The sequence below is a fragment of the Salminus brasiliensis genome, chromosome 9 (genome assembly GCF_030463535.1).
Source record: "Salminus brasiliensis chromosome 9, fSalBra1.hap2, whole genome shotgun sequence".
NCBI classification, from domain to species: domain Eukaryota; kingdom Metazoa; phylum Chordata; class Actinopteri; order Characiformes; family Bryconidae; genus Salminus; species Salminus brasiliensis.
The window spans coordinates 26,796,261-26,820,114 of NC_132886.1; the positions used below are offsets into that span (position 1 = coordinate 26,796,261).

Below are 23,854 nucleotides of genomic sequence, written 5' to 3' on the forward strand. Positions count from 1 at the left end.
TGGACAGAAATTATGATACCCTTAACTTAATATTTTGTAGCACAACCTTTTGAGGCAATCACTGCAATCAAACGATTCCTGTAACTGTCAATGAGACTTCTGCACCTCTCTATTTTGACCCACTCCTCATGAGCAAACTGCTCCAGTTGTCTCAGGTTTGAAGGCTACCTTTCCCAGACGGCATGTTTCAGCTCCTTCCAAAGATGCTCAATAGGATTTAGGTCAGGGCTCATAGAAGGCCACTTCAGTATTGTCCAATGTTTTCCTCTTATCCATTCTTGGGTGTTTTTAGCTGTGTGTTTTGGGTCATTATACTGTTGCAAGACCCATGACCTGCCACTGACACCAAGCTTTCTGACATTGGGCAGTACATTTCTCCCCATCCCTTGATAGTCTTGAGATTGCATTGTACCCTGCACAGATTCAAGACACCCTGTGCCAGATGCAGCGAAGCAGCCCCAGAACCTCCATGTCCAACCTCCATTTCACAGTAGGGACAGTGTTCTTTTCTTGATATGCTTCATTTTTTCCATCTGTGAACATAGAGCTGATGTGCCTTGGCAAAAAATTTAATTTTTGTCCATCTGTCCATAGGACATTCTCCCAGAAGCTTTTGGGCTTGTCAACATGTAGTTTGGCAAATTCCAGTCTGGCTTTTTTTATGGTTTGTTTTCAACAATGGTGTCCTCCTTCCTTCATCTTCCATGAAGTCCACTTTGGCTCAAACAATGACGTATGGTGCAATCTGACACTGATATTCATTGAGCTTGAAGTTTACCTTTAATCTCTTTAGAGTTTTTCTGTGATTTTAGCTTTTGTTACCATTCGTATTATCAGTCTCTTTGATTTGTCATCAATTTTTCTCCTGCAGCCATGTCCAGGGAGGTTGGCTACAGTCCCATGGATCTTAAATTTCTGAATAATATGTGCAACTGTATTCATTAGAACATCAAGCTGCTTGGAAATGGTCTTATAACCTTTACCTTTAACATGCTTGTCTATAATTTTCTTTCTAATCTCCTGAGACAATTCTTTCCTTCACTTCCTCTGGTCCATGTTGAGTGTGGTACACACCATGTTACCAAACAGCACAGTGATTACCTGTAGCCCTATATATAGGCCCACTGACTGATTGCAAGATTGTAGACACCTGTGATGTTAATTAGTGGACACACCTTGATTTAATATTTCCTTTTGGTCACATTATTTTCCCTGAAGGACACAAACACAGCCGCTTTCAGCTATGCAGACTGGGGGCTCTATCTTGCTCACTGCTATCTCACACCCCTCCAACAGTCTATTTTCACACCTTCTGCCTCATCGTTTAAAAAGCAACAGTGCTAATATTTCTATGCTGATGGCCGTGGTGGTCTCAAAATGAGTCAAAAAGTTCAAGTCAGCTTTATTGTTGAAACCACTGTTATGTACAGGAAAGACACAGAATTCAAATTGCGGTACTCTCTGAAAAATGGTGCAGCACTTAACGTTAAATAAACATTTACATAAACATTAAGCATTAAATAACACATAGCAAGAAAATGTATTATATTAATCTGTAGAAATGTAAGTGTATAAGTGTTTGTATAAATAAAGAGGTCCCTGACATTGACTTAAGTAAAGTAAAGTGAAGTGCCATATGCAGGAACTTTAAAGTTTGTAAATAAAGTATAAGTAGAGAGACCCCTGAAATAACACAAAAACGTAAGTCAGATTAAAAATCTAGCTATAGTCAGTGCAAATATAAACAGTAGTGCCAATATGAGCTTAAAGATTCATAAAGTGACATGTGCATAACCAGTTCTTAATGATGCAGAGTTCAGCACTGATTTGTGTGTTATTGGTGTGCATGATCCAAAGTTTGTATGTTAAGGGGGTGAAAGGGGAAGGGGATGCAGGCATGAAGAGAGTTGAGCATCCTGACTGCCTGGTGGACCGAGCTGTTCCTCAGTCTTCTGGTTCTAGCCTGGAGACTCTGAAGTCTCCTCCCTGATGGCAGCAGGCTGAAGAAGCTGTTTAGTGTGTGGGTAGGATCCCCCGCCATGCAGAGCGCTTTCAGAGTGAGACGGGTGCTGTGTAGGTCATGAAGGGAGGGGAAAGAGGTGCTGACGATCTTCTCAGCTGTTCTTAAGAACAGAAAACACGTTTTCTCCACGTTCAGACAGAGATTGTTGTAAGCACCACAGGGCCAGTTGGTTCACCTCATTCCTGTAATTTGTCTTATCATTGTTGCTGATGAGACCTACTACAGTAGTGCCATCCACAAACCTAATGAAGATGTTGGAGCTGTGTTGACAGCTCACTTAAAGATTGCTAAAATAGGGCCCTGGGTTTCAGTCATAGATGCGTTCAAAAATGTCACAATGCATTTCCGGACACAACGCAAGCCCGAGCTACATCCTGAGTGTTGCTGCTAAGCGTACTACACCGACAGCCAAGTAGTCAACCTAATGCGTTTTTTTTTTTCAGTCAACGGTCATGGCGGACCAGTTGTGATTTGTCTTCCATCGCACCTCTGAGTACTGAGTGCTTAAACCGCAGCAGTAGTGAACAAACACACTTTCACTTTGTACAGCACGACTGTGCACTTGCAGAGTATTGACTGTGCATTTACATTGGTGTTTGTATACTTGCGTTGAGTGTGTTTCTGGCCAAACACTGGGAAAAACAAGCTTCTTTCCTGAGTAGGTTCTTATGATAAACTTATTTTTGTCTCTATCTGTTTACTCTTAGTCCAGTAATACTGTGACATAGAAGCTACAGGCCTCAATGATCTGCAGTATGAATGGGGTTTTCCTGAACGCTGATCTAATGGTAAGTGTCTGTAGATGCATCGTAAACCCCACCTCCCTGTTTGTGATTACGGAACAGAATAGGAAAACAGTTAGAGTTTGAAGCAAATGTTTATTTGTGTTAATATCAGTCATCATAAAGCTTTTACTATAATGTGCAGTACTGTTCAGATACTGTTAATTTCTATTACAGTGTGCAGCGCTGCTAAAGCTTAAATACATCCCTAAATACACTAAAGCTTTATTTCATTAAGACACACTTTGATTATAAACTGACACTAGATTTAAAAAAGCAAATTTGGTCAAACATATAAACAATAAAAATAAAAACAAACTGAACAAATAAAGATAAAACTAGCCAAAACTCTTTAGTCTAAAAACTATATATTACAAATACAGTATATTCTCATATTATGTAAGACTTTTGGCACCCCTGCTCAAATCACATGCATTTATGACTTTCTAAGAGTAAATAAGAGACACATGGCTGCACTTCCTAAACAGGAACTGTGCTCTAAAATGTTCGATTTGTGACATTTAAAGTTTGTCGTGTAGAAAATTAATTCATTTACTTTCACTTAGAAAATCAATATGTATTTGATAAGTTTGCAAAATATTAAACAGAATTCACTGTAATAGTTAATGTCTGAACTATAATTATAACAGTTAATTCAGTTAAGTTAATAACTGAAATTATGATTAAAGTTATTAACTGAGCTCATGGTAATGATTAATAACTGAGCTCAGGATGATGGTTAAAGATGAAGTCATAATAATTAAGACTGGTTTTAAATTTAGCCACTTTAGCAAGTGGTTTGGTCTTGAGTCAACTGTCCATGTGGGCAACCTGCATGAAAAGACACATATGTACACATATATATACACATATGATGAAATGCTGCCCTCTTCCATTTCAGCCACAATCAGGAGTAAACACAGTCTTTCTTCATAGACCTATAAGATAAAAACATTTATAAATTGGTTATGAATTGGCATGTGTTTATTAAAATATAATTACTTGACATGCATAATATATACTATATTTAGTCAGGTTCACTCTCCATATGTCCATATTAATTTTGCCTCTCTACACTCCTGCAATAGATATAAAAATCAGTCTGATGTGATTTAATTTAAAACAAAACAAAACCAAAAATGAATCTACATGAATATACTGAGAGAAAGAGACTGCAGATGTTTGGTTCAAAGACTCAAAATTGATCTGTCTGAAGCACAGTGCACAAGATGTAAGGGGTCAGTGTCTGCCGCCTACCAGCCAAGGGCGACAGCAGTGAGGCACTGTTACCCAAGGGAACTCCAATCCCCAGAAGTCCTAGGGGTAATCAGTGCAAATCAGACACATTTAAGCATTTAAAGCCGTGACAAACAGCACTTCTCTGTCACATGTTTGTAGAGTGGTGGCCGGTACACAGACGTGAAAGAAAGAGAAGTCTTCAAAGAAAGAAAAGAGAAAAGAAAGAAGGTTAAAAAGGACTTTAAAGAAAAAAGAGGAGTTGTGAGATAAGGTAAGAGTTGCAAGAGTAAAGAGCTGAAGAGTTCACAGCTCAATACTCAAGCAGCTCCATAGTAAAAAGAGTCGGTAAGCCAAACTAACAGTAGACTAAGGTTATAGTAAGGGAAACGTTGATCCTCAGCTGCATCCACCAGCTTCCTCTTCAGAGAGAGATGCATTTGTTTGACTTCCTTTAGTTGTTTTTTAAAGAACTGTCCTTAGTCCGAGTTACGCCATCTTGCCGGGTTGCTGGTTTAAATCCAGCTGAGGGGAACTGTTTTCCCAGAGTACACAAAATCATCCACAGTCACATTACCCACATCCTTACATCACACATTAAGACCTGTCCCCCTTTGCACTTGGGTCCGCTCCCTGACTGTCCCATAACAGAAAGGTGTGACCAACATGGACCCAGCAGAGTTGGATCAGTTTAAGACAGCATTGCAAAGCCAGGGTGCCACCATAGGGCGCCATGAGCAGCTACTGCTCCTCCTCCTGCTGTGCCTGCCCTGGTGTGTGGGGATTCTCATGTGGCAAACTCTGAAAGGTACTCTGGGGATCCAGAGAGCTGTAGAGGATTTGTATTTGAGCAGCAGCCTTCTCGGTTCCCCTCAGAGAGATCTAAGGTAGCCTACATGTAGCTACAGGTAGCCTCTTAACTGTTCAGGCATTGGCTTGGGCTGCAGCCCTGGGGGAGCAAGGCTCCCCTGGATTGTGCCACTGGCTTGGAGTTTGTGTACTTGCCTTCTCAGCCATGAAACCTCACCCCAATCTCTTGAGGTCAGGTTGTTCAATGGCATGCATCACCCATCAGGAAATGTGTGCCAGGGGGACCAGTGAGGAGCCCACAGATAACCCCAAAGGCCTCTGGGCTCCGGCTAAAGGGAAGCCTCATGGCCATTGGTGATTGTTCATTGGGCTCTGGACCCATTCTCACTGAACTAGACTATCACTTTGAGGGTGGGCTCTTAGTGAGAACACCCCGCTATATATAGCTCATGCCCCCCACTTGCAATTAGTGCTAGGGTATCCCTGGTTAGAACAGCAAAACCCCCGCATTGGTCCACGTTTTTTAGTAAGGCGAAGGCCCAAATTCTGTCTCCCCACAGGGAGTATGACTGTGCCATAAGCCTCCTCCCGGGCACTACACAACCAGGATGGTTGTTTGCACTTTCACCCCCTGAGCATGCAGCCATGGATGCATACATTAAGGAGGCTTTAGAACTAGGCTTTATTTGCCCATCATCTTCGGCTGCAGGTCCATTCCATTGGACAGCTGAAGCCCAAAAGGCATTTGAGGGACTTAAGGCATGGCTGACATCCCCCCAGTACTTCAACTGCCCAATTCAGAGGAATCTTTTGTTGTCGAGGTAGATGTGTGGGAGCTGTCCTTACCCAATGCCTAGCTCTAGCCAAGAAGCTCTACCCTTGTGCATTCTATTCCCACCAGCTGACATCAACAGAACACTATTACGACATTGGGGATTGGGAGCTCCTTGCTGTACAGCTCGGTCTTCAGGAATAGAGGCACTGGCTTGAGGGGGCCAAACACCCCTTTGTGGTTTGGACTGACTGCAAGAGTCCAGCCTATATCCAGCAGGCCAAGTCACTCAACTCAACCCACTTCAGGCTTGGTGGATGTTGTTTTTCAGCCGCTTCAATTTCATGCTGTCCTACAGGCCAGGTTCTGAAAACACCAAGCCAGACGCTTTTTCCAGGCAATGGGCATCTCCTAAGCCTGACCCCACTCCGGAGCCCATTATTCCTGCTCCTTGAATCCTAGCTCCCCTTTCAATGGGTGCTGGAAACCGCCATCAGGGAGGCTCTCTGACAAGAACCGGATTGTGTGCCTTCATTGCAGCGTGTGAGATCTGTACATGCATGAAGACACCTAGGTCACGGCCCCAAGGGTCGCTCCATCCATTGCCTATCCCTGCATGTCCATGGTCCCACATCTCCCTGGACTCCCAAAGGCAATACGGTGATCCGTTTTTCAAGACATGCAAATTTCTGGCACTGCCCAAGCTTCCATCTGCCAAGGAGACTTTACCTCCCTCCCTCTATATAGATCCAACCCACGTTCCATGTCTCTCGACTCAAGCCTTTAAGACTCAAGGTCTGTGTTAACTACAGTTTAACAGCTGGTCTGAATGGTTCCACACACTGATTGTGAAGGAAGAATTGTAATAATCTGTAACTCTCCTCCTTCAAATGGCTCAGACTGTTCAGGCAATACTGTTCTAAAAGTCCAAAAACGATTTAGTGGTTTGTATACTAAACCCCATCACTCCTCATTACACTTATCTTACCTTAATCTGTATTCAGCTTCAGCTCTGAGTAGATGGTTTTCTGATCGGTATCAGCAGTGGTTTTCTCTAACAGTGGAGAAGAGACACCAAATTAACACCAACCAAAAACAGATCAAACAAAGATCATATCAGTGTATGATGAATGTTTTCAGCACATTTCAAGAGTTTCCCCAGTTTCCTTCATCACCATATTAGCCCTGATGTTAAATGCTAACAGAGCTGCAGTAACACGTTTTTTCTAATTTGACTGGGTTTACTTGCCTGTTACTGTGTGAAATACCACCCTCCTTTTCCCTGATGTTTGCATGTTTGGTCACACATTTAAGTAATAAATCTCTCTCTCTTTCTCTCTTATATTCACTTTTATTCCCTCTTACTTGATTTGCCAGCTATTATGAAGGTAGTGTTCTCGATTAGACTGTAATTAGACTGTATTTGATTACTGTATTTACCTTATTCACTATATGTAGTATATGTTATGGCCTCATTACTTTTTCATTTTTCAATTAGTAACAAAAAGGTAAAGGTAATCAGTGTTGGTGAATATTAATAAAGTTTACTGCTTACTCTTAATAATGCTCTCCCACTAAAAAAGTAAAAATCGTTTCTTAATTAAAGCCTGAAAGCAGTATATGGAAGTTCTTGTTACACTTGATACAATGTTACTATTGTTTGTTAAGCAAATATTTGCTTATGTATTTCTGTTTATTGGTTTATTTATGTGTTTGCTTTTTTTTCCTGTGTAATCTTCAGCTTTAATTCAGAAACTTTTTAAGAGCCGAATAGTGCTGGTGATTAATATTCATGAGCTCATTAAGAATTTGATTAAATTGGTCACATTTAAAAGTGCTGCAGCAGTAAAGAGGGAGTGGCATCCTGAGAACCACCATGGTGACTTTATGAACAGGACTGAAAAATCATCCTGTAAATGTTTATGGCTTTACTGTTGAGTTTTCAGAAAGTGGCATAAAATGTAAAGCTTTCTAAAATACGTTCGCTCATCTAGGAGTGTTTTTTTTATCTCACCTTCAGGCATGTAGCCCAAGTCTTGTTTTTTCTTTGGCTTCTTCTTGGATTTTAGATTAATTGCAACATATGTCACATCACTGGATTCAGCTGGAGCATCTAAGAGAGATGTAGATATAGACTGATGTTAGATATAATCTTTTTTCTCTTTTTATTTCTCTGTTTACTTTGTTTACAAAAAGGTAGCATGGTGCATGCCCTAATGGGAACCATGTGCAGTTTGAGTATAGCAAATGTTTTTATCCAACAATGTTCTCAAAGCCTATAAGATAAAGATAATCAGAGACCAAAACACATTTCCACCAGGAATTGGGGGGTAGAAACTGCCTATAATAGTTGCATGTTAAGATTTTGTCTTAAGATTGGTGGTAAGCTACATGTGGACTAGGTATGAGTTGAGTGCAGACTGGGGGTGGATTGAAAGTGGACTGGTTCGGCACAGACAGAAAACTAGGTGTTGTTATCCAGAGCACCCAATCAAGAAGCTAATTTTCATTTTCTGGGCAAAAAAAAAACAAACAAAACAAATGTACAACATTGACCATACCAGATAAGCAAAGAATTTATGTGTTTACAGTGCAGAGAGCATATTAACTTAATGGTCAATCTTGGTCTACACAGGGCCAAAGATATACATTTATTTGTTATTAATTCAGCGTTGCTCAAAAGCAAACACTCTATGCTAATAACATGCTAAGGTGTATTATTCAGTAACTACAGGTCTATTCTTGCGTATTAGATGTTTAAAATAACACTTTTAGCCCATCAGCAGTTCATAGGCTGTTTAAGGAGTTTTAGGATGTATGTTGTCACTCATTCTGCCCCAGAAAAATAAGAGTATTAAAAGAACATGGCTAATATTGCCATAGCATTAATGTCCATGATAAGTGCAAGTGTGACAGAGCTGTAATTGTTTTCTTGTCAAACATCACAAAATCGTTACAATCTCTTCAAGTAATAGATTTTACTAATGTAAAGCTAAATGCTGGTGGGTTTGTTGGTAATGGAAAGTAAACTTACCAGACTGCAGTGGTGTTGATGCTGAAACAGTGTCCTCAGGTCCTGCCAGATTCTGTCTCTGACTGGTGTTCTGCTTATTTCTACTAGTGAGCCACAGAGATCCTCCACCTCCAGAGTAATCCAAATAAAAGTTATCGTTGACACACTTACTTTTATTAAAAAAATAACAGCGAAATTACATACTTTACATACACTTTTCTCAAAAAAAAAACAAGAGCAAGAGTCAACATTCAGATTGCAGAGGTGACAGAAATAACTTTAGTATAAACTTCTGTTTGTACTGAACACAGTATAAAAAAAGTTTATTTACAAACCCTTATTCTTCTTGCAGCACCAAACCAGGCTCAGTATGATGAGTAAAATGATTAAACTTGACCCCACTGCCACTCCTGCTGCTAAAGAACTAGATCCAGGACCACGACTGTCCAAGTCTGAGAAACAAACAGCAACATTTAAATGAGTGAGTGTAGACCATGATGTTCAGATCAGTGTTTAGCTTTACATTAAAAGTAGAGTCCATCAGTCCTGAAGTGTTTATTAACCTCTTACATAACTTCATAATATTTCACACAATATTTTTTACTCAACTTGTTGCCTTACAAACTGCAGGTGTAAGAGTGCAGAAATAGATGACTGCCAATTAGTATATAGGACAGAGCAAGCAGAAACAAGGAGAAAATGTACATAGGAAACATCCACAGTCAGAGTTCTGGTCAGAAGATAAATATTATTTAATAATGTAATCTTCACCATTTCTTTCTGCATTCAAGATCTATTACTGCCATTCTTACTTACCAGTAACGTTTACCCAGAGTGCATCACTGTAGGGGGTGTAGTTGACTGGGTCTCCTCTCCCAGCTTTGCACCAGTACTGACCTCCATCAGAGACACTAACTGAGCTAATGGTGTGGGAGTGTGTTTCAGTGCTGAACTCATTCTGAGGGTTCTGTGTGTGTTTAGTCCAGTAAAACCTCCATCCAGCAGACTGATCCAGGACACACTCCAGAGTCACTGAGCTTCCTCTCAGTGTAGCTCCTTTAAGACTCGATCTGAGTTCAGGTTTAGGTTTACCTGCTGATGGAGATGAAGCACAGAGTTCAGATCATGAAATCAGAGTCTTTATCACACTGATGTTCTCATAACATTAACCATCTTCAGATTAGATTCAGATTAGATTAAGCTGCTGGTTAGAAGTTAAGTTGCATACTTAATGAACTAACATTTAATTAATGGAAAACTGAAAATAAATATATATAATATGTTCCCAGAATTCAACTAGAGGTGCTATATGAAACTGTAAAACACATGTAAACACATGTCTCATACTGGCTTTAACACCGTTCACAGTAATGAAAACACTGATCTCAGTACATCAGCTAAACTCACACTGACTCACAAGAGGGTAAACACAAATCTGTGTAATGTAGTAAAAGCTTCAGTAGAGTTTGGAGACAGATTCATTTATTAAGCTCAAATTTCACCAAGAATGCAGGAAGTGGTGATACTGAGGAGACTGCAGCAGCTCCACATTTCAGGACCATTTATCTGCAACTGTTATAATTAATTATTAAATTAAATAAACTGAGTTCAGTAAAGGACTGTGCGTCCTTGCTTTAACAGGGTCAGGTCTCGAGATGGCAGCTATTCTTGTGTCAGTGTCTACAGAAGAGAAACTCCAATTTGGAGAAGTAAAAGTAGGATAAAGCAAACAGGGATCTGCACCAGGCTAAAATCTAACACTAACCGATGCTACCTTTTACCATCTCTTCTCTCTTTACACTTCCTTAAAAACAAAATTGGGTGAGATTCCTGAAAACAATATACTCACATATGACTGTACAGATCAACTGAAATCTAGATCTAGCACCACATCACATACCATCATCACTAAAGCAGCAGATCTCTCTGTACTCTCCCTCTTCCCACAGCATCTCTAACTGTTATACAGTCTGAATATATTTAGAAACAAACACATGTTCACTTAGTAATTCTGATCACTACATTATTTTACAGTCATGTGAAAACGTTAGGACACTCCATAGAAACCTTTAACATATTGAATAATCTTTATAATCTGATCTTTAAAAGCAAAATAATTTACATAAAACAATTTACTAACATGACCAGGTCAGACCATCCTTGCATGTTCAGCCCGAGAGCAGACCACAAGACGAGTAAAGAAGACTCTTACAATCCCAAAATGTCATCATGGGACCTACAGGTAGCTCTTTCCACTGTTAATGTGAAAGTACATGAATCTACATCAGAAAGAGACTGAACAAGTTTGATTTTCATGGACGTGTGTAAGGAGGAAACCCTTGCTGTCAAAAACTAGCAGGGGCTGAAAATTCAGACTGTATATTGTCTGATAGTACAGGCTGCCTGCTTTCAGTTCCAGCTCCTACGCAGAAGCCCTCCACTACTCAAACACCTAAACACTTCCTCTCACTGCATCTTCCACATCTGCTCTGTCAGCTAAACGTTCCTCACAAAGTTCAGCTACTACTTTTAGTTGAGTGCTGGATCTGAACTCTCTGAACTCACTGAGATACTGTGTGCTCTAAAGAGAAGTGTGCTGACCCTCCTCCATCACTTCTGCAGTTCATGTTCAGGATCAGTTACTGTCACAGGACCAGTGTCCCAAAAGCATCTCAGTGTTCAAATCATCTGAACTGGTAGAGAGAGAGTGCTCAGTGTGATGCTCGCTCGACCCTTTAAGAACCATGTTTAAGTTAAGATGGTTTTGGGAAACTCAATCTGCTCCTTTTCCAGTCAGGGAATCTGAGTAGAGCACAGTTGATGCTGAGTGTAACAGAATCTGACTTCTCTCAAGTCTGATTAGCTAATGAATTTATCTCCAGTTGATGAAATAAAAACATACAGATATTAAACTGTACATTTGAGGTTTCTGTTTTCAGATGTGTAACATGTTTTCATATTGTTTATTTTACTGTGTTTTACAGCTATAAAGTAGGATCTGCTAAATCAGATTAGAGAGGATTTACTGCCCACTACTTACGTCTGTCTGTAAAAACCTTTCAAACCACAGAAATCAATCAAACTCTGTTCAATCCTACTTTAAAATAATAAATTCATACTGAGAGACAATTTCAGATGTTTGTACATTATTCACTATACGATACCATAACTGTCAATCATCTAAACACTTCCTCTCACTGCATCCTCCACTTTCTGTCTGGACAAACTCTAACTGAAGTTTTAAGCCACTTACTGTCACTGTGCCTTTTATTGTAGAGTCAGTAATCATCACAGAGACACTGATTCTATTCAGTTCCATCAACATTAGAGATTTCATAGTTCTTCCTCCATTGAGCTTCACTGAGAGGATCATTATTCTTAAACCACTCGTAATTCCAGACACCTTCACTTTCTATTCACATGTGAGAGTGACTCTCTCTCTGATGAACACACACTCAGCTGACTGCATCTTTTAATAAATACTTTTATAAAATATGAAACTCTCTCTATGAAGATACACACCAGTATTAAACACTGTGGAATAATCTGAAATAACTGCAGGATTGTCTTACAATTATTCTGAAATCAAGTCTTTTCTGAAAAGAAAAACAGAAATGATTACTTACCAACTGTAATCTTGACTGGAGCACTGTAGTGTGAGTCGTAGTCAACTCCTCCATGTCCTCTGCGTGCTATACACAGATACTCTGCTGTTCCTGTATCAGACACTGTTATACTGAGTGTGTTGGTGTCTTTATATTCAGTCAGAGGATTTAACTGCTGAGAGTCTTTGTACCACCTAAACCTCCATCCAGTGACTGAGCTCTGCAGATCACAGGTCAGAGTAAGTGTGTCTCCAGTGTAGACAGTGGTGTGAGGATCCACCCTCAGTGTTGGTTTGGGTATTTCTGTTGAGATGAAATGATGAAGAGATCAGAGCTGATTTTACTTTTACAATATAAACAGTAGTTTATCAGGATAAGATCAGACTTTGTACATAAAGAGAATCTAGATTCTACATTTGGTGTGAATATTACAGTAGTTTGATTGTATCTGCAGTGTTGCTACACTGTGCAGAATGCTCAGATTCAGGGGTGAACACAGATCCTGGTCTTGAGTTAAAGTAGAAAAGTGCTTCTAAATGTATTTGAGTAATAAAAGTAAAGTTACTGAGTTATTATTACATTATTTTGAATGTATATTAGGAGCTGTGTCTGCACATATTAAAAATACATTTTATAACAATGTTTCCAGTTTTACAAAATGACATTAATTAGAACATTTTCATACTTTCACAATAATTTCCTTTTGTCACTTATAATATTTAAAGAAACAGCAAACACACTCTAAACCAATCAGGAGGAGAACTTTGGCTAGCATCTGGGTGTTGACCCCTCCCCAGGCCAGCATCACATTACATACATCAACCCTAAAGCAGCAGATCTCTCTGTTCTCTGTCTCTGTTTTACACAGAGTGTCTAACTGTTATACAGTCTGAACATATTTACAAACATAGACTCACGTTTCTTTAGTGATTCTGAAAAATCACTACATTATTAAACAGTCATGTGAAAAGGTTAGGACACCCCATGAAGAAATGTGTCCTTTTTTTAACATATTTAAACATGTGGACTGTCATGATCCACTGGGTCAGACAGTGAGGGTGAACCCTCGCAGGGGATGGAGCAAAGCGAGAGAGTTTATTTACTCAAAACAGGCAGAGCTCAAGAAAAAGCAGCAAGTGTTAACAGGATTAATGATAAACCAAAAGACAAACGTGACACCGAAAACTGGGCAAACAAGAGCACACCTGTGGCTGGTGAGGGACGAGGGCTAGGCTAGCGTGCCAGGGCTGAGCCAGAACGATACAGAAACCCTAACCCTACAGGCAGTGCCTGGAGAAAACCGTGAAACAGAAAGACAGCGCGGGTCAGGCGCTTCTGAGACTTACTGGACCTCCGGAGCTGAGGGATCCACTGCCGAACCCAAACAACAGAACCGAGACAATGACAGGGTTACCTTCTTTGAGCACAGGCGATAACTAGAGCCTGTACTTGAGCTGACTTTCGTGACTAAGCTTCGAGAATGAAGCGTAGTGAGTTAAGTTCACTCACATAAACAAGCCCCTACAGATTCCTTCAGTACACTACGGCCTTAGGTAAGCAGGCAGTAACGGTTCGGCAGATACACTAGAGTCCCTAGGCTAAGGAGGTTAGCCTCTACTACCTGAGGCCGTTGACAAGCCCAACAGGTTCAGTCTGCACTACGATCCACCAGATCCACCAGATCCAACACCAGATCCACTAGATCCAACACCAGATCCAACACCAGATCCAACACCAGATCCAACACCAGATCCAACACTGCGTTCACCTGAGTTAAACAGAGTTAATAACCGGCACTGGCTGCTGTCGCTAGACCTCCTTAAATACACCAGCCACAGGTGGAACGTATTAACCAAGAGTAAACACAAACACATCAACCCAACCGTGAATGATGAACATAACGTGACTGTCAACATAAATATCCCCTTCAACATAAGAGTCCATGACATGACATGACTGAAAAACTCAAAGTCTCCGTGAACACCTGCGAGTGACGCGGGCGTGACATGGACATTTGGTCTTCATTTAACAGCACTAAGGTATGAAGGTAAAATAACTAAACACATTAAACTGAACTTTAATAAATCATTATTAAAATGCTGAGTGTAACAGAATCTGACTTCTCTTAAGTCTGACCATCTAATGAATTTATCTCCAGTTGATGAAATAAAAACATACAGATATTAATCTGTACATTTGAGCTTTCTGTTTTCAGATGTGTGTTACAGTGTTTTTCTGTATTGTTTATTTTACTTTACTGTTTTACAACTCCAAAGTAGGATCAGCTAAATCAGATTAGAGAGGATTTACTGCTCTTTTAATAAACACTGAAGTAAAAAACTCCCTGAAATCACAGAGACACTGATTCTATTCAGTTCCATCAACATTAGAGATTTCATAGTTCTTCCTCCATTGAGCTTCACTGAGAGGATCATTATTCTTAAACCACTCATAACTCCAGACTCCTCCACTTTCTATTCACATGTGAGAGTGACTCCCTCTCTGATGAACACACGCTCAGCTGACTGCATATTTTAATATAGACTTTTATAAAATATGAAACTCTCTCTATGAAGATACACACCAGTATTAAACACTGTGGAATAATCTGAAATAACTGCAACTGAAATCAAGTCTTTTCTAAACAGAAAAACAGAAATGATTACTTACCAACTGTAATCTTGACTGGAGCACTGTAGTGTGAGTCGTAGTCAACTCCTCCATGTCCTCTGCGTGCTATACACAGATACTCTGCTGTTTCTGTATCAGACGCTGTTATACTGAGTGTGTTGGTGTCTTTATATTCAGTCAGAGGATTTAACTGCTGAGAGTCTTTGTACCACCTAAACCTCCATCCAGTGAGTGAGATCTGCAGATCACAGGTCAGAGTAAGTGTGTCTCCAGTGTAGACAGTGGTGTTAGGATCCACCCTCAGTATTGGTTTGGGTATTTCTGTTGAGATGAAATGATGAAAAGATCAGAGCTGATTTTACTTTTACAATATAAACAGTAGTTTATCAGGATAAGATCAGACTTTGTACATAAAGAGAATCTAGATTCTACATTTGGTGCGAATATTACAGTAGTTTGATTGTATCTGCAGTGTTGCTACACAGTGCAGAATGCTGATATTCAGGGGTGAACAACACAGATCCTGGTCTGGAGTTAGAAAAGTAGAAGTTGAAAAGTGCTTCTAAATGTATTTGAGTAATAAAAGTAAAGTAAGTTCTGGATATTATAATTACTGATATTTAAATTTCTATTAAATTCAAAAAAGGAGTTTGTAAAGCAAGTTTCCAGGTTATTAAAAATGACATAAATCAGAAAAGATTTTATTGTTTTTGTTTTTACTGATAGCCAGTGAAATAATGAATATTAAAATGGGAAAGATTCACAGATAGATTAAAGTGGCAGTGGAGAAGCAAAGTCACAGGACACATAAGGTACCATCCATCACTGAATTAGCAAAACTTAAAAAACAAACAAACACACACAAAAAAAAAACGTTTCACAAATAACCACAAATTAATCCTCAATTTTTTTTCTCAGAGGGAATTAGTTCAAAACAGTATTAGCTATGGCAGTAAGGAATAATGAATCATATCCATTAATAAAGAACTGACAATAGAGTAAACCCCTATAATCTAAATCTAAAACTAAACCTCAGATTACACACTGTAAACACGATATAATAGTTTAATTTAATATATTTAATTAATTGATTTAAATTAATTGTATGACAGTAAAACCTGTGAATTCAGTTCTCTTTACAGAAAATTATGAGATGCTTTTATTGCTACATTAAAGAGAAATTTAGACCCATGCTTCCTTTCAATACATTAACTTCAAGAACTTTCTAGGTGCTACTTTAACCAGATAATTAGTGTACTTCCATTGTAGTCTCCAGTCTCTCTGTTCATAAACACTGAGGACTTTTGTTGTAAATAAAGTCATGATTGTTTTGTTGAGATTATGAATATTCTTCATCCTTTAGAAAACGGAACTTTTCAAAAAGGCCTGTTTGACTTACAGCATTTACTGTTGATAGTGTTGTAAAGCTCAGCTTAATTTACAATTTTACTGCACTTAAATACACAGTGTATGTACTGCTTTTAGGACTCTATTAATTTTGTAGAAATGCATTAATTTGGTATTAAGAATGAGGAATAATTACAAAGTACAAGTTAAATAATTCTGTAAATGTAAATGATTTACCTTCAGTTTGTCCACACTGGAAGAGCACAATCAGCACTAAAGTAAGGAGGGAAACAGAGGACATGATGCAGGAACAGTTTTGCACATCAGGACAGTTTAGTTACTGAAGTATGAAATTACTGAAGGTTCAAAGTGTTTCAGCACTGTTCAGGATCAGCTGAGTATCATTACATTTATATACACAGTTTATAACTCAAACAAGTGAACCAACTCTTATTCAGACTGAAACTGAATGGAAGGAACCGCATCAGGATTCAGTGCAGCCAGTCCTGAAGCATCGAGAATCACTGCATTCCTTTCAACTGAACTGTTCCACTAGATGATCCACCACTGATACAACTGAACTGTTCCACTAGATGATCCACCACTGATAGCACTGAACTGTTCCACTAGATGATCCACCACTGATACAACTGAACTGTTCCATTAGATGATCCACCACTGATACAACTGAACTGTTCCACAACATGCTCCACCACTGATACAACTGAACTGTTCCACTAGATGATCCACCAATGATACAACTGAACTGTTCCACTAGATGATTCACCACTGATACCACTGAACTGTTCCACTAGATGATCCACCAGTGATACCACTGAACTGTTACACAACATGCTCCACCACTGATACAACTGAACTGTTCCACTAGATGATCCACCACTGATACAACTGAACTGTTCCACTAGATGATCCATTACTTATACAACTGCACTGAGCACCACCACCACACCTATAAAAGCATGGTGACCAACTGACTAAACTTCATGCCGTCCATCGATCTTCTTGGTGAGTGTCGCAGTGGGTCCAGAGCCTACCTGGAATTACTGGGCACAATGCAGGTATACTGCCTGCACAGGGAACCAGTCAATAAAAGGGTACCACACATAACTGTTCACTCACTCTTAGGAGCTGTTTAGCACAGTTCACCTACCATGTGTGTTTTTAGGAGTTAACATTCCTTACAGACTGAGAGACCTGTGCGAGGATTAATCCCAAACACAAAACTATTGGCCCCGGAAGCTATGAACAGACACACACACACACACACACACACACACACACACACACACACACACACTACCTAGAGCTCTACTGTGCCACCCTAAAATTCTTGCCTTTTAAAAATATTAAAATGTCTACACATGTCTCATATACAGTCCCCTCAAAATATCTGGGTCAAAGGCACATTTTACACTTGGTATAAATTTACAATTTTTAAATCAAACCAATCCCACGTAATTAGAGGACACATTTCAGACTTTCATTTAAATAAAAGGGTATTTTCATCCAGTTCAGTTTTGTAAAGAAAAATAAATGTAAAGTTTCTGTCAGTTAAAGTTCTTTGTTGCTATGACAAATGTCAATCACTACCAGGTGATGGATATCAAATTTGTATAGACATACAATCTACTTGGATAGCAATAATTATATATAGCCTATAGTGTGACCACAGAATTGTGTGGAGCACTGTACTGTAGACAATTCACAACCAATCATTACCATGTTTTGTCTCCATACAAAATCTCATATTTCTCATTAGGATTTAAAAATAATTAATTAATTAACAATATTTTTAAAGTGTATGTTTCACTAATTAATTTAATGTGAATCCTTTTCAGTCTGGCCACCTTGGTATGTACTAGTATGATAATGGCTGCAGCCTCTGTGATTGAGGAAGTTCTAAAATGTGACTGTATTGGATATTTAATATGAGCCTGTATTTCTGTCAGTGCACTAACAGGGGTTATGCAGCATTTGTTATTATGGGAAGCATGGTTATGTTCTGTGGATAGCTAGCCTTTCATTTAACTGACTAATAGACAGGCCTTGTAATCTTTTGGTAGGTGATGTATTTTGGTGACACTTTTTTACCAAATTGTTGAAGCAAAGGAATAATAAATATTTATGTACTTTTTAAGGCTATTTTGTAACTCTGTCCCTCTGCAGAACTATTGTCCTGTGGTTAGTATGAGTAAAAACATGGTTAAAAAACATGGTGGAAATTATTTCCTAATTTTCCTATTTTCCTAAAATAAATTATGAACTCCTCTTTACGAATAAGATCTTAACTCAGACAAAACTCAGACCAGCTTCACAGCACATAATCCATCTCTTTGTAATGATCAATCATTGTTTTAGAACACAGTTGGTTTAAAATGTTTTTAAAGAAGCCAATTTTTTCATATTAGCATGTTAGCATGAAAAATGCTTTTAATGACTTAAGTCATTAAAGTGAGTTTTCTCCATGAAACCCATTTAGTTAGAAGATATTTAGGAAAAATGTGTCTTTGTCCCAAATGTCATATAATTATAGATTTTTTATAATCCATACAGTTGTGTTCGAACATACACAATTCATGGAATGAATGTTATGGTAATATTGGGCTTTCAGTGATTTCTTTGAACCTTTCCTTGTCTGAGGCAGAATGAGTTACAACTTACATCAAAAAAATAGAATTTGGTTCACATGTTTTAATTGGGAGAGAAGGGTCATAATTAAGGATCATAATTATACACACAATGTCATACACCCACATACATTACTAATTCAGCATTTAGACTGAGCAATACACAGCACAATGAGGAAGTCTAAAAAGCTCCGTACAGATTTGAGAAGAATGAGAGTAGATTTGCACAAGTCAGGAATGTCTCTTGAAGCTATTTGTGAACAGATTGGTAGAAAATCAATTTGAACATCTTAATGTCCTCTGTGACTGACCATGATTACCTACAGCTGTGGCTTCTCTGTGCCAACATAAAAGGAATTGTTTGACAGCACTCGTTAGATTGTTAGACCAATGCAAAGCACAATGAGGAAGTTCTGAAAAACTCTTAGTACAGATTTGAGGGAATGAGAGTAGATTTGCACAAATCAGGAATGTCTATAGAAAGTATTTCTATACAACCACAGATTCGAAGAACATCAGTTTGAACAATATCATGAATATATGTCATTACTAGGAGGTGTAGCCACTTTGCCAAAGTCTAGAATAATACCCAAACTGTCATACTTGGTTGAAAGGAAATGAATTCAGATGGTCAAGACCAACCCAAAAACCTTTGTACTACACTGACCAGAGGGGTCAACCCCAAGAAAACTGTTAAGCTTGGTGGTGATATGATCATGTGGCTGCTTTGCAATGCTTTGTGGTACATTGCAACTAATATATTACTCAATGACTTCTTCAGAATTCTTCATCAAAACCTCAAACCATCAGCTAGAGGTTAAAACCTGTCCACAGTTGAGTGTTTCAACATGACAGTGATACTAAAACATATCAAGAGTAGTTGTGGAATGGATGAAGCAAGCAAACATTAAGCTTCAGGAATTGCATTGTGGGTTCTGTTTAAATTTATATTCATGGTAAGAAACAAATTTGGTTCAATAACTTTAGAGGAACCAAAACTCAAAAGAGGATTCCATCTTCCTCTGGTCGACTCTGCAAATAACAGAACAACAAGAATATCTGGACATAAATAGCGAGATGTGACATTAAGCTATAAATTATGAGAATGGGAGTCAGTGTACATGTTCAGTGTTAACGTGAAAGTCCATGCAGGTAAACAGTCATATGTACATCTAATGTGGTAGAAATGAAACAGTGTGACAATCCAGAGCAGGACAGCATTGCAGTGGACAGCAGGGTAGATAGACAGATAGGTAGGTAGGTAGGTAGGTAGGTAGATAGATTCATGTAAACAGAATACATTTTGCAGTTTGGCAAAATTATGCAGTTTTGACTGTGTAGCATATGCGTGTGTCAAATGAGAGAACAGAGTCAAAAACAACACCTAGGATTTAATGGTGGTACTGGATGTGACTGAAAATCTAGACTCACAGCATTATGCATGGTCTAGATGCATTTAAAAACCTTCATACAGCAGCAGCTCTGACTCTAATGAAGATATAAAGAAAAGAGTTACTCACAGAGCAGCACAGAGAGTGGACTGACCTCCATACTGTCTCACTGACCACTGACTAACTAACAGGTTGAACGGAAGTCTGCTTTGAACAAACACTTCCTTTTTCTTTACAGCGAAAGTTACTGCAACCGAGAGAGAGAGAGAGAGAGAGAGAGAGAGAAAGAGAGATATTCAAATAACTACAATCAGAGGTGGAGCCAGTAGGAGGAGGGTGATGGTAGGCATGTCCAAAAATAAATAAATAAACATAAATAAAATATTTAGAATTTAATGTTAAAATTAAATTATTTTTTTTTTATTAAAAAGTTAATGTCTGTTCAACAACATGACAGAAGCAAATGCTGATTAACATGAATATTTTGGGAAACTGGGGCTGGATTAGTAGGCTACCCAGCTCTATTAACCTTGTAGTTAACCGGTGTAGTGATCACTAGTGTGACCTGGAAATCAGTAAAGACAAACAGAATCATAGGATCTTGTAAAATAAATAATTTCTACATACACATACACACTGATCAGCCATAAAATTAACACCAACTTTTTCTTAATAACAAATACAGCTGTGTTTGAACATACACAACTCATGGGAATGAATGTCATGGAAATTTGGTGCACAAGTTGTAATTGGGGGAGGAGGGATCTGAAGTCAACAAAGGATCAGAATTATACATTCAGTGTCAAAAATACACCCACATAAATTACTAACTCAGCAATTAGACTGAGCAATACACAGTACAATGAGGAAGTCTAAAAAGCTCAGTACAGATTTGAGAAGAATGAGAGTAGATTTACACAAGTCAGAATGTCTCTTGGATTTATTTCTATACAACCGCAGAACATTTCAACGCCTTAATGTCCTCTTAACGTGCTGTCACTGATCATAATTGCCTCTACCTCTCTCTCTCTAGCTTCTCTGTGCCTACATAAAAGGACTTGTTTGACAGCACACATTATATTAATAAATACACAGCACAATGATGAAGGCCTAAAACTTTGTTTCTGCATTTATTGTCCATTATATCAGCGTTTAAACACCTCAGTATCACAGCTGGAAAAAGAACAGTCCAATCAACAGTGTCCTGTGAGTCTGTGTCATGTCCACTGATTAAGGACATCTACAAGGTGAACCTAGTCTTATAGAGTGGACGTGGTGTTTAAAAACTCCAGCCGAAATACTGTGTCTGATCCACTCATACCAGACCAGAACTACAGTGCTGAGACCCACCACCCAAATACTACCTGCTCTGTGGTGGTCCTGTGGGGTCCTGACCATTGAAGAACAGGGTGAAAGGAGGATAACAGTGTAACAGAGAAACAGATGAACTACAGTCTGTAATTATAGAACTACAAACTGCTCCTACATGATAAGTGGAGCTGATAAAAGCAACAATGAGAGTAGAAACATGGATAGTATTCATTTTATGGCTGATTGGTATATACGTGCACTTACCCACTTCTTATGACTGTTATCAAAATAAACTGACTTACTTTTTCCTTTGAAAGAAACACAGAACCTGATAGTTCAGAGCTTCCAGACTGCATTTAGACACCTTCATACAGCAGCAGCTCTAATCTCAATTGAACATATGATCCATTCATTTTATTAATTTAATAATGTATTGGTTCGTTCATCAGGAAATTGTGATACAATGTTAAGAACAGCTCTTGAAAGTGAAAAATGCAGGTTTTTGTGCAACAGTGACGATATGTTACAATAATTTAACATTTTTATAGAGACTCTTCATGTGCAGTTATAAAAGCATTAAACTGTTTATGTCCAAACATGATGGTCAGCAGTGTTAGTATAGCACTTCTGAAAGAGCTGTGGCTGTTGACTGTGTTTCTGCTAGCTCTTGCTCTTGTGGTTGAAGTTCAGGTGGTTGAACTTATCATTGGTTATAACTGGTAGCAACAGGCATGAAATCAGATGGCTGCATTTATAGAGTGTGTGTGTGTGTGTGTGTGTGTGTGTGTGTGTGTGTGCAATGTGTGTGTATTTTCCATGATGTAAAGGGTGTAAATGATCTAAACAGTATTATTTTAGTTTATCATCAGCTGATGAGGTCATTTCCACTCTTCCACTGGAACAGAAGTCAGACCACTAGCACTGAAACTCCTTTCTGTATCAGTTTAGTTGATGAAATGATACATATAGTCTATGACCAGTTAAATAACCAGCTAATCCACTGATTATGTAGTGATTAATAATATGTAATAATATATTTTAATAAAACCTGTAAGAGCTCATGTATGAGTGGTGTATGGCTAATAGACTCCGGGAATAGTCTGATGAGTCTTTATCTGATGCAGTTCTGCTGTTTGAATTAGACGATGCAGGGTCTCGAGTGTGTAAACACTGAACTACTGTGAAATGAATCAACCAGTTATTTCTGTATTTAAAGTGAAAACCTCATACTTTTACATCCTTTATTTAAAAGTGTAGCTGATCTAAAAGAAAAGCACATGTATTTTAGTCTGCTCTTTACTGAGACTCTGACTGGATGAGATGAGCAAAAACCCTTTTAGCATCTCCTCCCCCTCCTGCAATGGTTGAAGCCACTGCTGATGTGCAACAGAGACAAACCACAACCACGTGAGTGAGGAGGGGGGGGGGGGGGGGGGTAAAATAGCTCTAAAAGCATGCAGCTATATTGATGAACATTATTTTATAAATACTGAATACACATCTTACATATACAAAGGTGGCAAACCTTTAGAAACAGGAACTGATTATGAACAGTAATAACTAACTTACAGTCTATTAATGATGACTCGTCTGATCCACTTGTACCAGTGCAACACACTATTAACACGCCACTACCATGTCAGTGTCACTGCAGTGCTGGTTCTGTTGACTCCAATCCAGTCGTGGTCATAATATTCTGATATGACTGTATATTTATTCTGACTGGCTGCGTTACGGTGTTGTATGACAGCACCACTGCTGATAAACACAAGGCCCTACAGAGGGTGGTGTAAACCAACCAGCACATTACCACAGCTGCACTTCCTCCCATACAGGACATCTACAACAAGAGAGGCCTGAGGAAAGCCAGCAGCATCTCCTTTTACCCCACACAAACCACAGCCATTTCCTGTTCCAACCCTTGTCTTCTGGAAAGACATATCAGAACATTCGAGCCAGAACCACCAGACTCAAGAACAGTTTTTATACAGACTGATGCTGATCTAAATCCTGACCTAAACGTCCTCAGTACGTTTACACACTGAGCTCCAGCTGCTCATGTGGGCCTTTATGCACATTGTACTCTGAACTCTCTAATACTAAACACTAAGTCTGAAATACTGGAACAGTAAGCTAATGCTCATTCACCTGCACTGTACACTTTATTAATGTATACGTACTACAACACCTCTGCTGCAACACTGCAGTACTGTTTACACACATGTTGTAGTGTCTGTGCACCTGTTGTCCTTGTCTTGTCTGTTGTCTTGCACTAGTGCTTCTGT

General features: G+C 38.9%; 1 protein-coding gene across 1 annotated transcript; it reads right to left on the minus strand.

Moving 5' to 3' along the window:
• Nucleotides 1-2,881: 2,881 nt before the first annotated feature.
• On the minus strand, nucleotides 2,882-20,419 carry LOC140562431 (leukocyte immunoglobulin-like receptor subfamily A member 2). Its single transcript, XM_072688068.1, has 10 exons — nucleotides 20,388-20,419; nucleotides 16,457-16,492; nucleotides 14,912-15,193; nucleotides 12,263-12,544; nucleotides 9,453-9,731; nucleotides 8,972-9,088; nucleotides 8,658-8,765; nucleotides 7,638-7,736; nucleotides 6,612-6,677; nucleotides 2,882-3,743 (listed from the first exon to the last, which is right to left on the minus strand). Exons 1-9 carry the CDS (start codon nucleotides 20,416-20,418, stop codon nucleotides 6,613-6,615), a joined length of 1,299 nt encoding a protein of 432 aa, XP_072544169.1. The 5' UTR covers nucleotide 20,419; the 3' UTR covers nucleotides 2,882-3,743; nucleotide 6,612.
• Between the last annotated feature and the right edge of the window lie 3,435 nt (nucleotides 20,420-23,854).

What these genes read in the sequence shown, in the direction of transcription:
- LOC140562431 (XM_072688068.1), bottom strand. Translation starts at nt 20,418, where the DNA reads ATGGAGGTCAGTCCACTCTCTGTGCTGCTCT. An exon ending in TCCACTCTCTGTGCTGCTCT is followed by an intron (nt 16,493 to 20,387) that starts GTGAGTAACTCT and finishes TCCTTACTTTAG; the next exon opens with TGCTGATTGTGCTCTTCCAG. An exon ending in ATCAACACCACTGCAGTCTG is followed by an intron (nt 7,737 to 8,657) that starts GTAAGTTTACTT and finishes CATCTCTCTTAG; the next exon opens with ATGCTCCAGCTGAATCCAGT.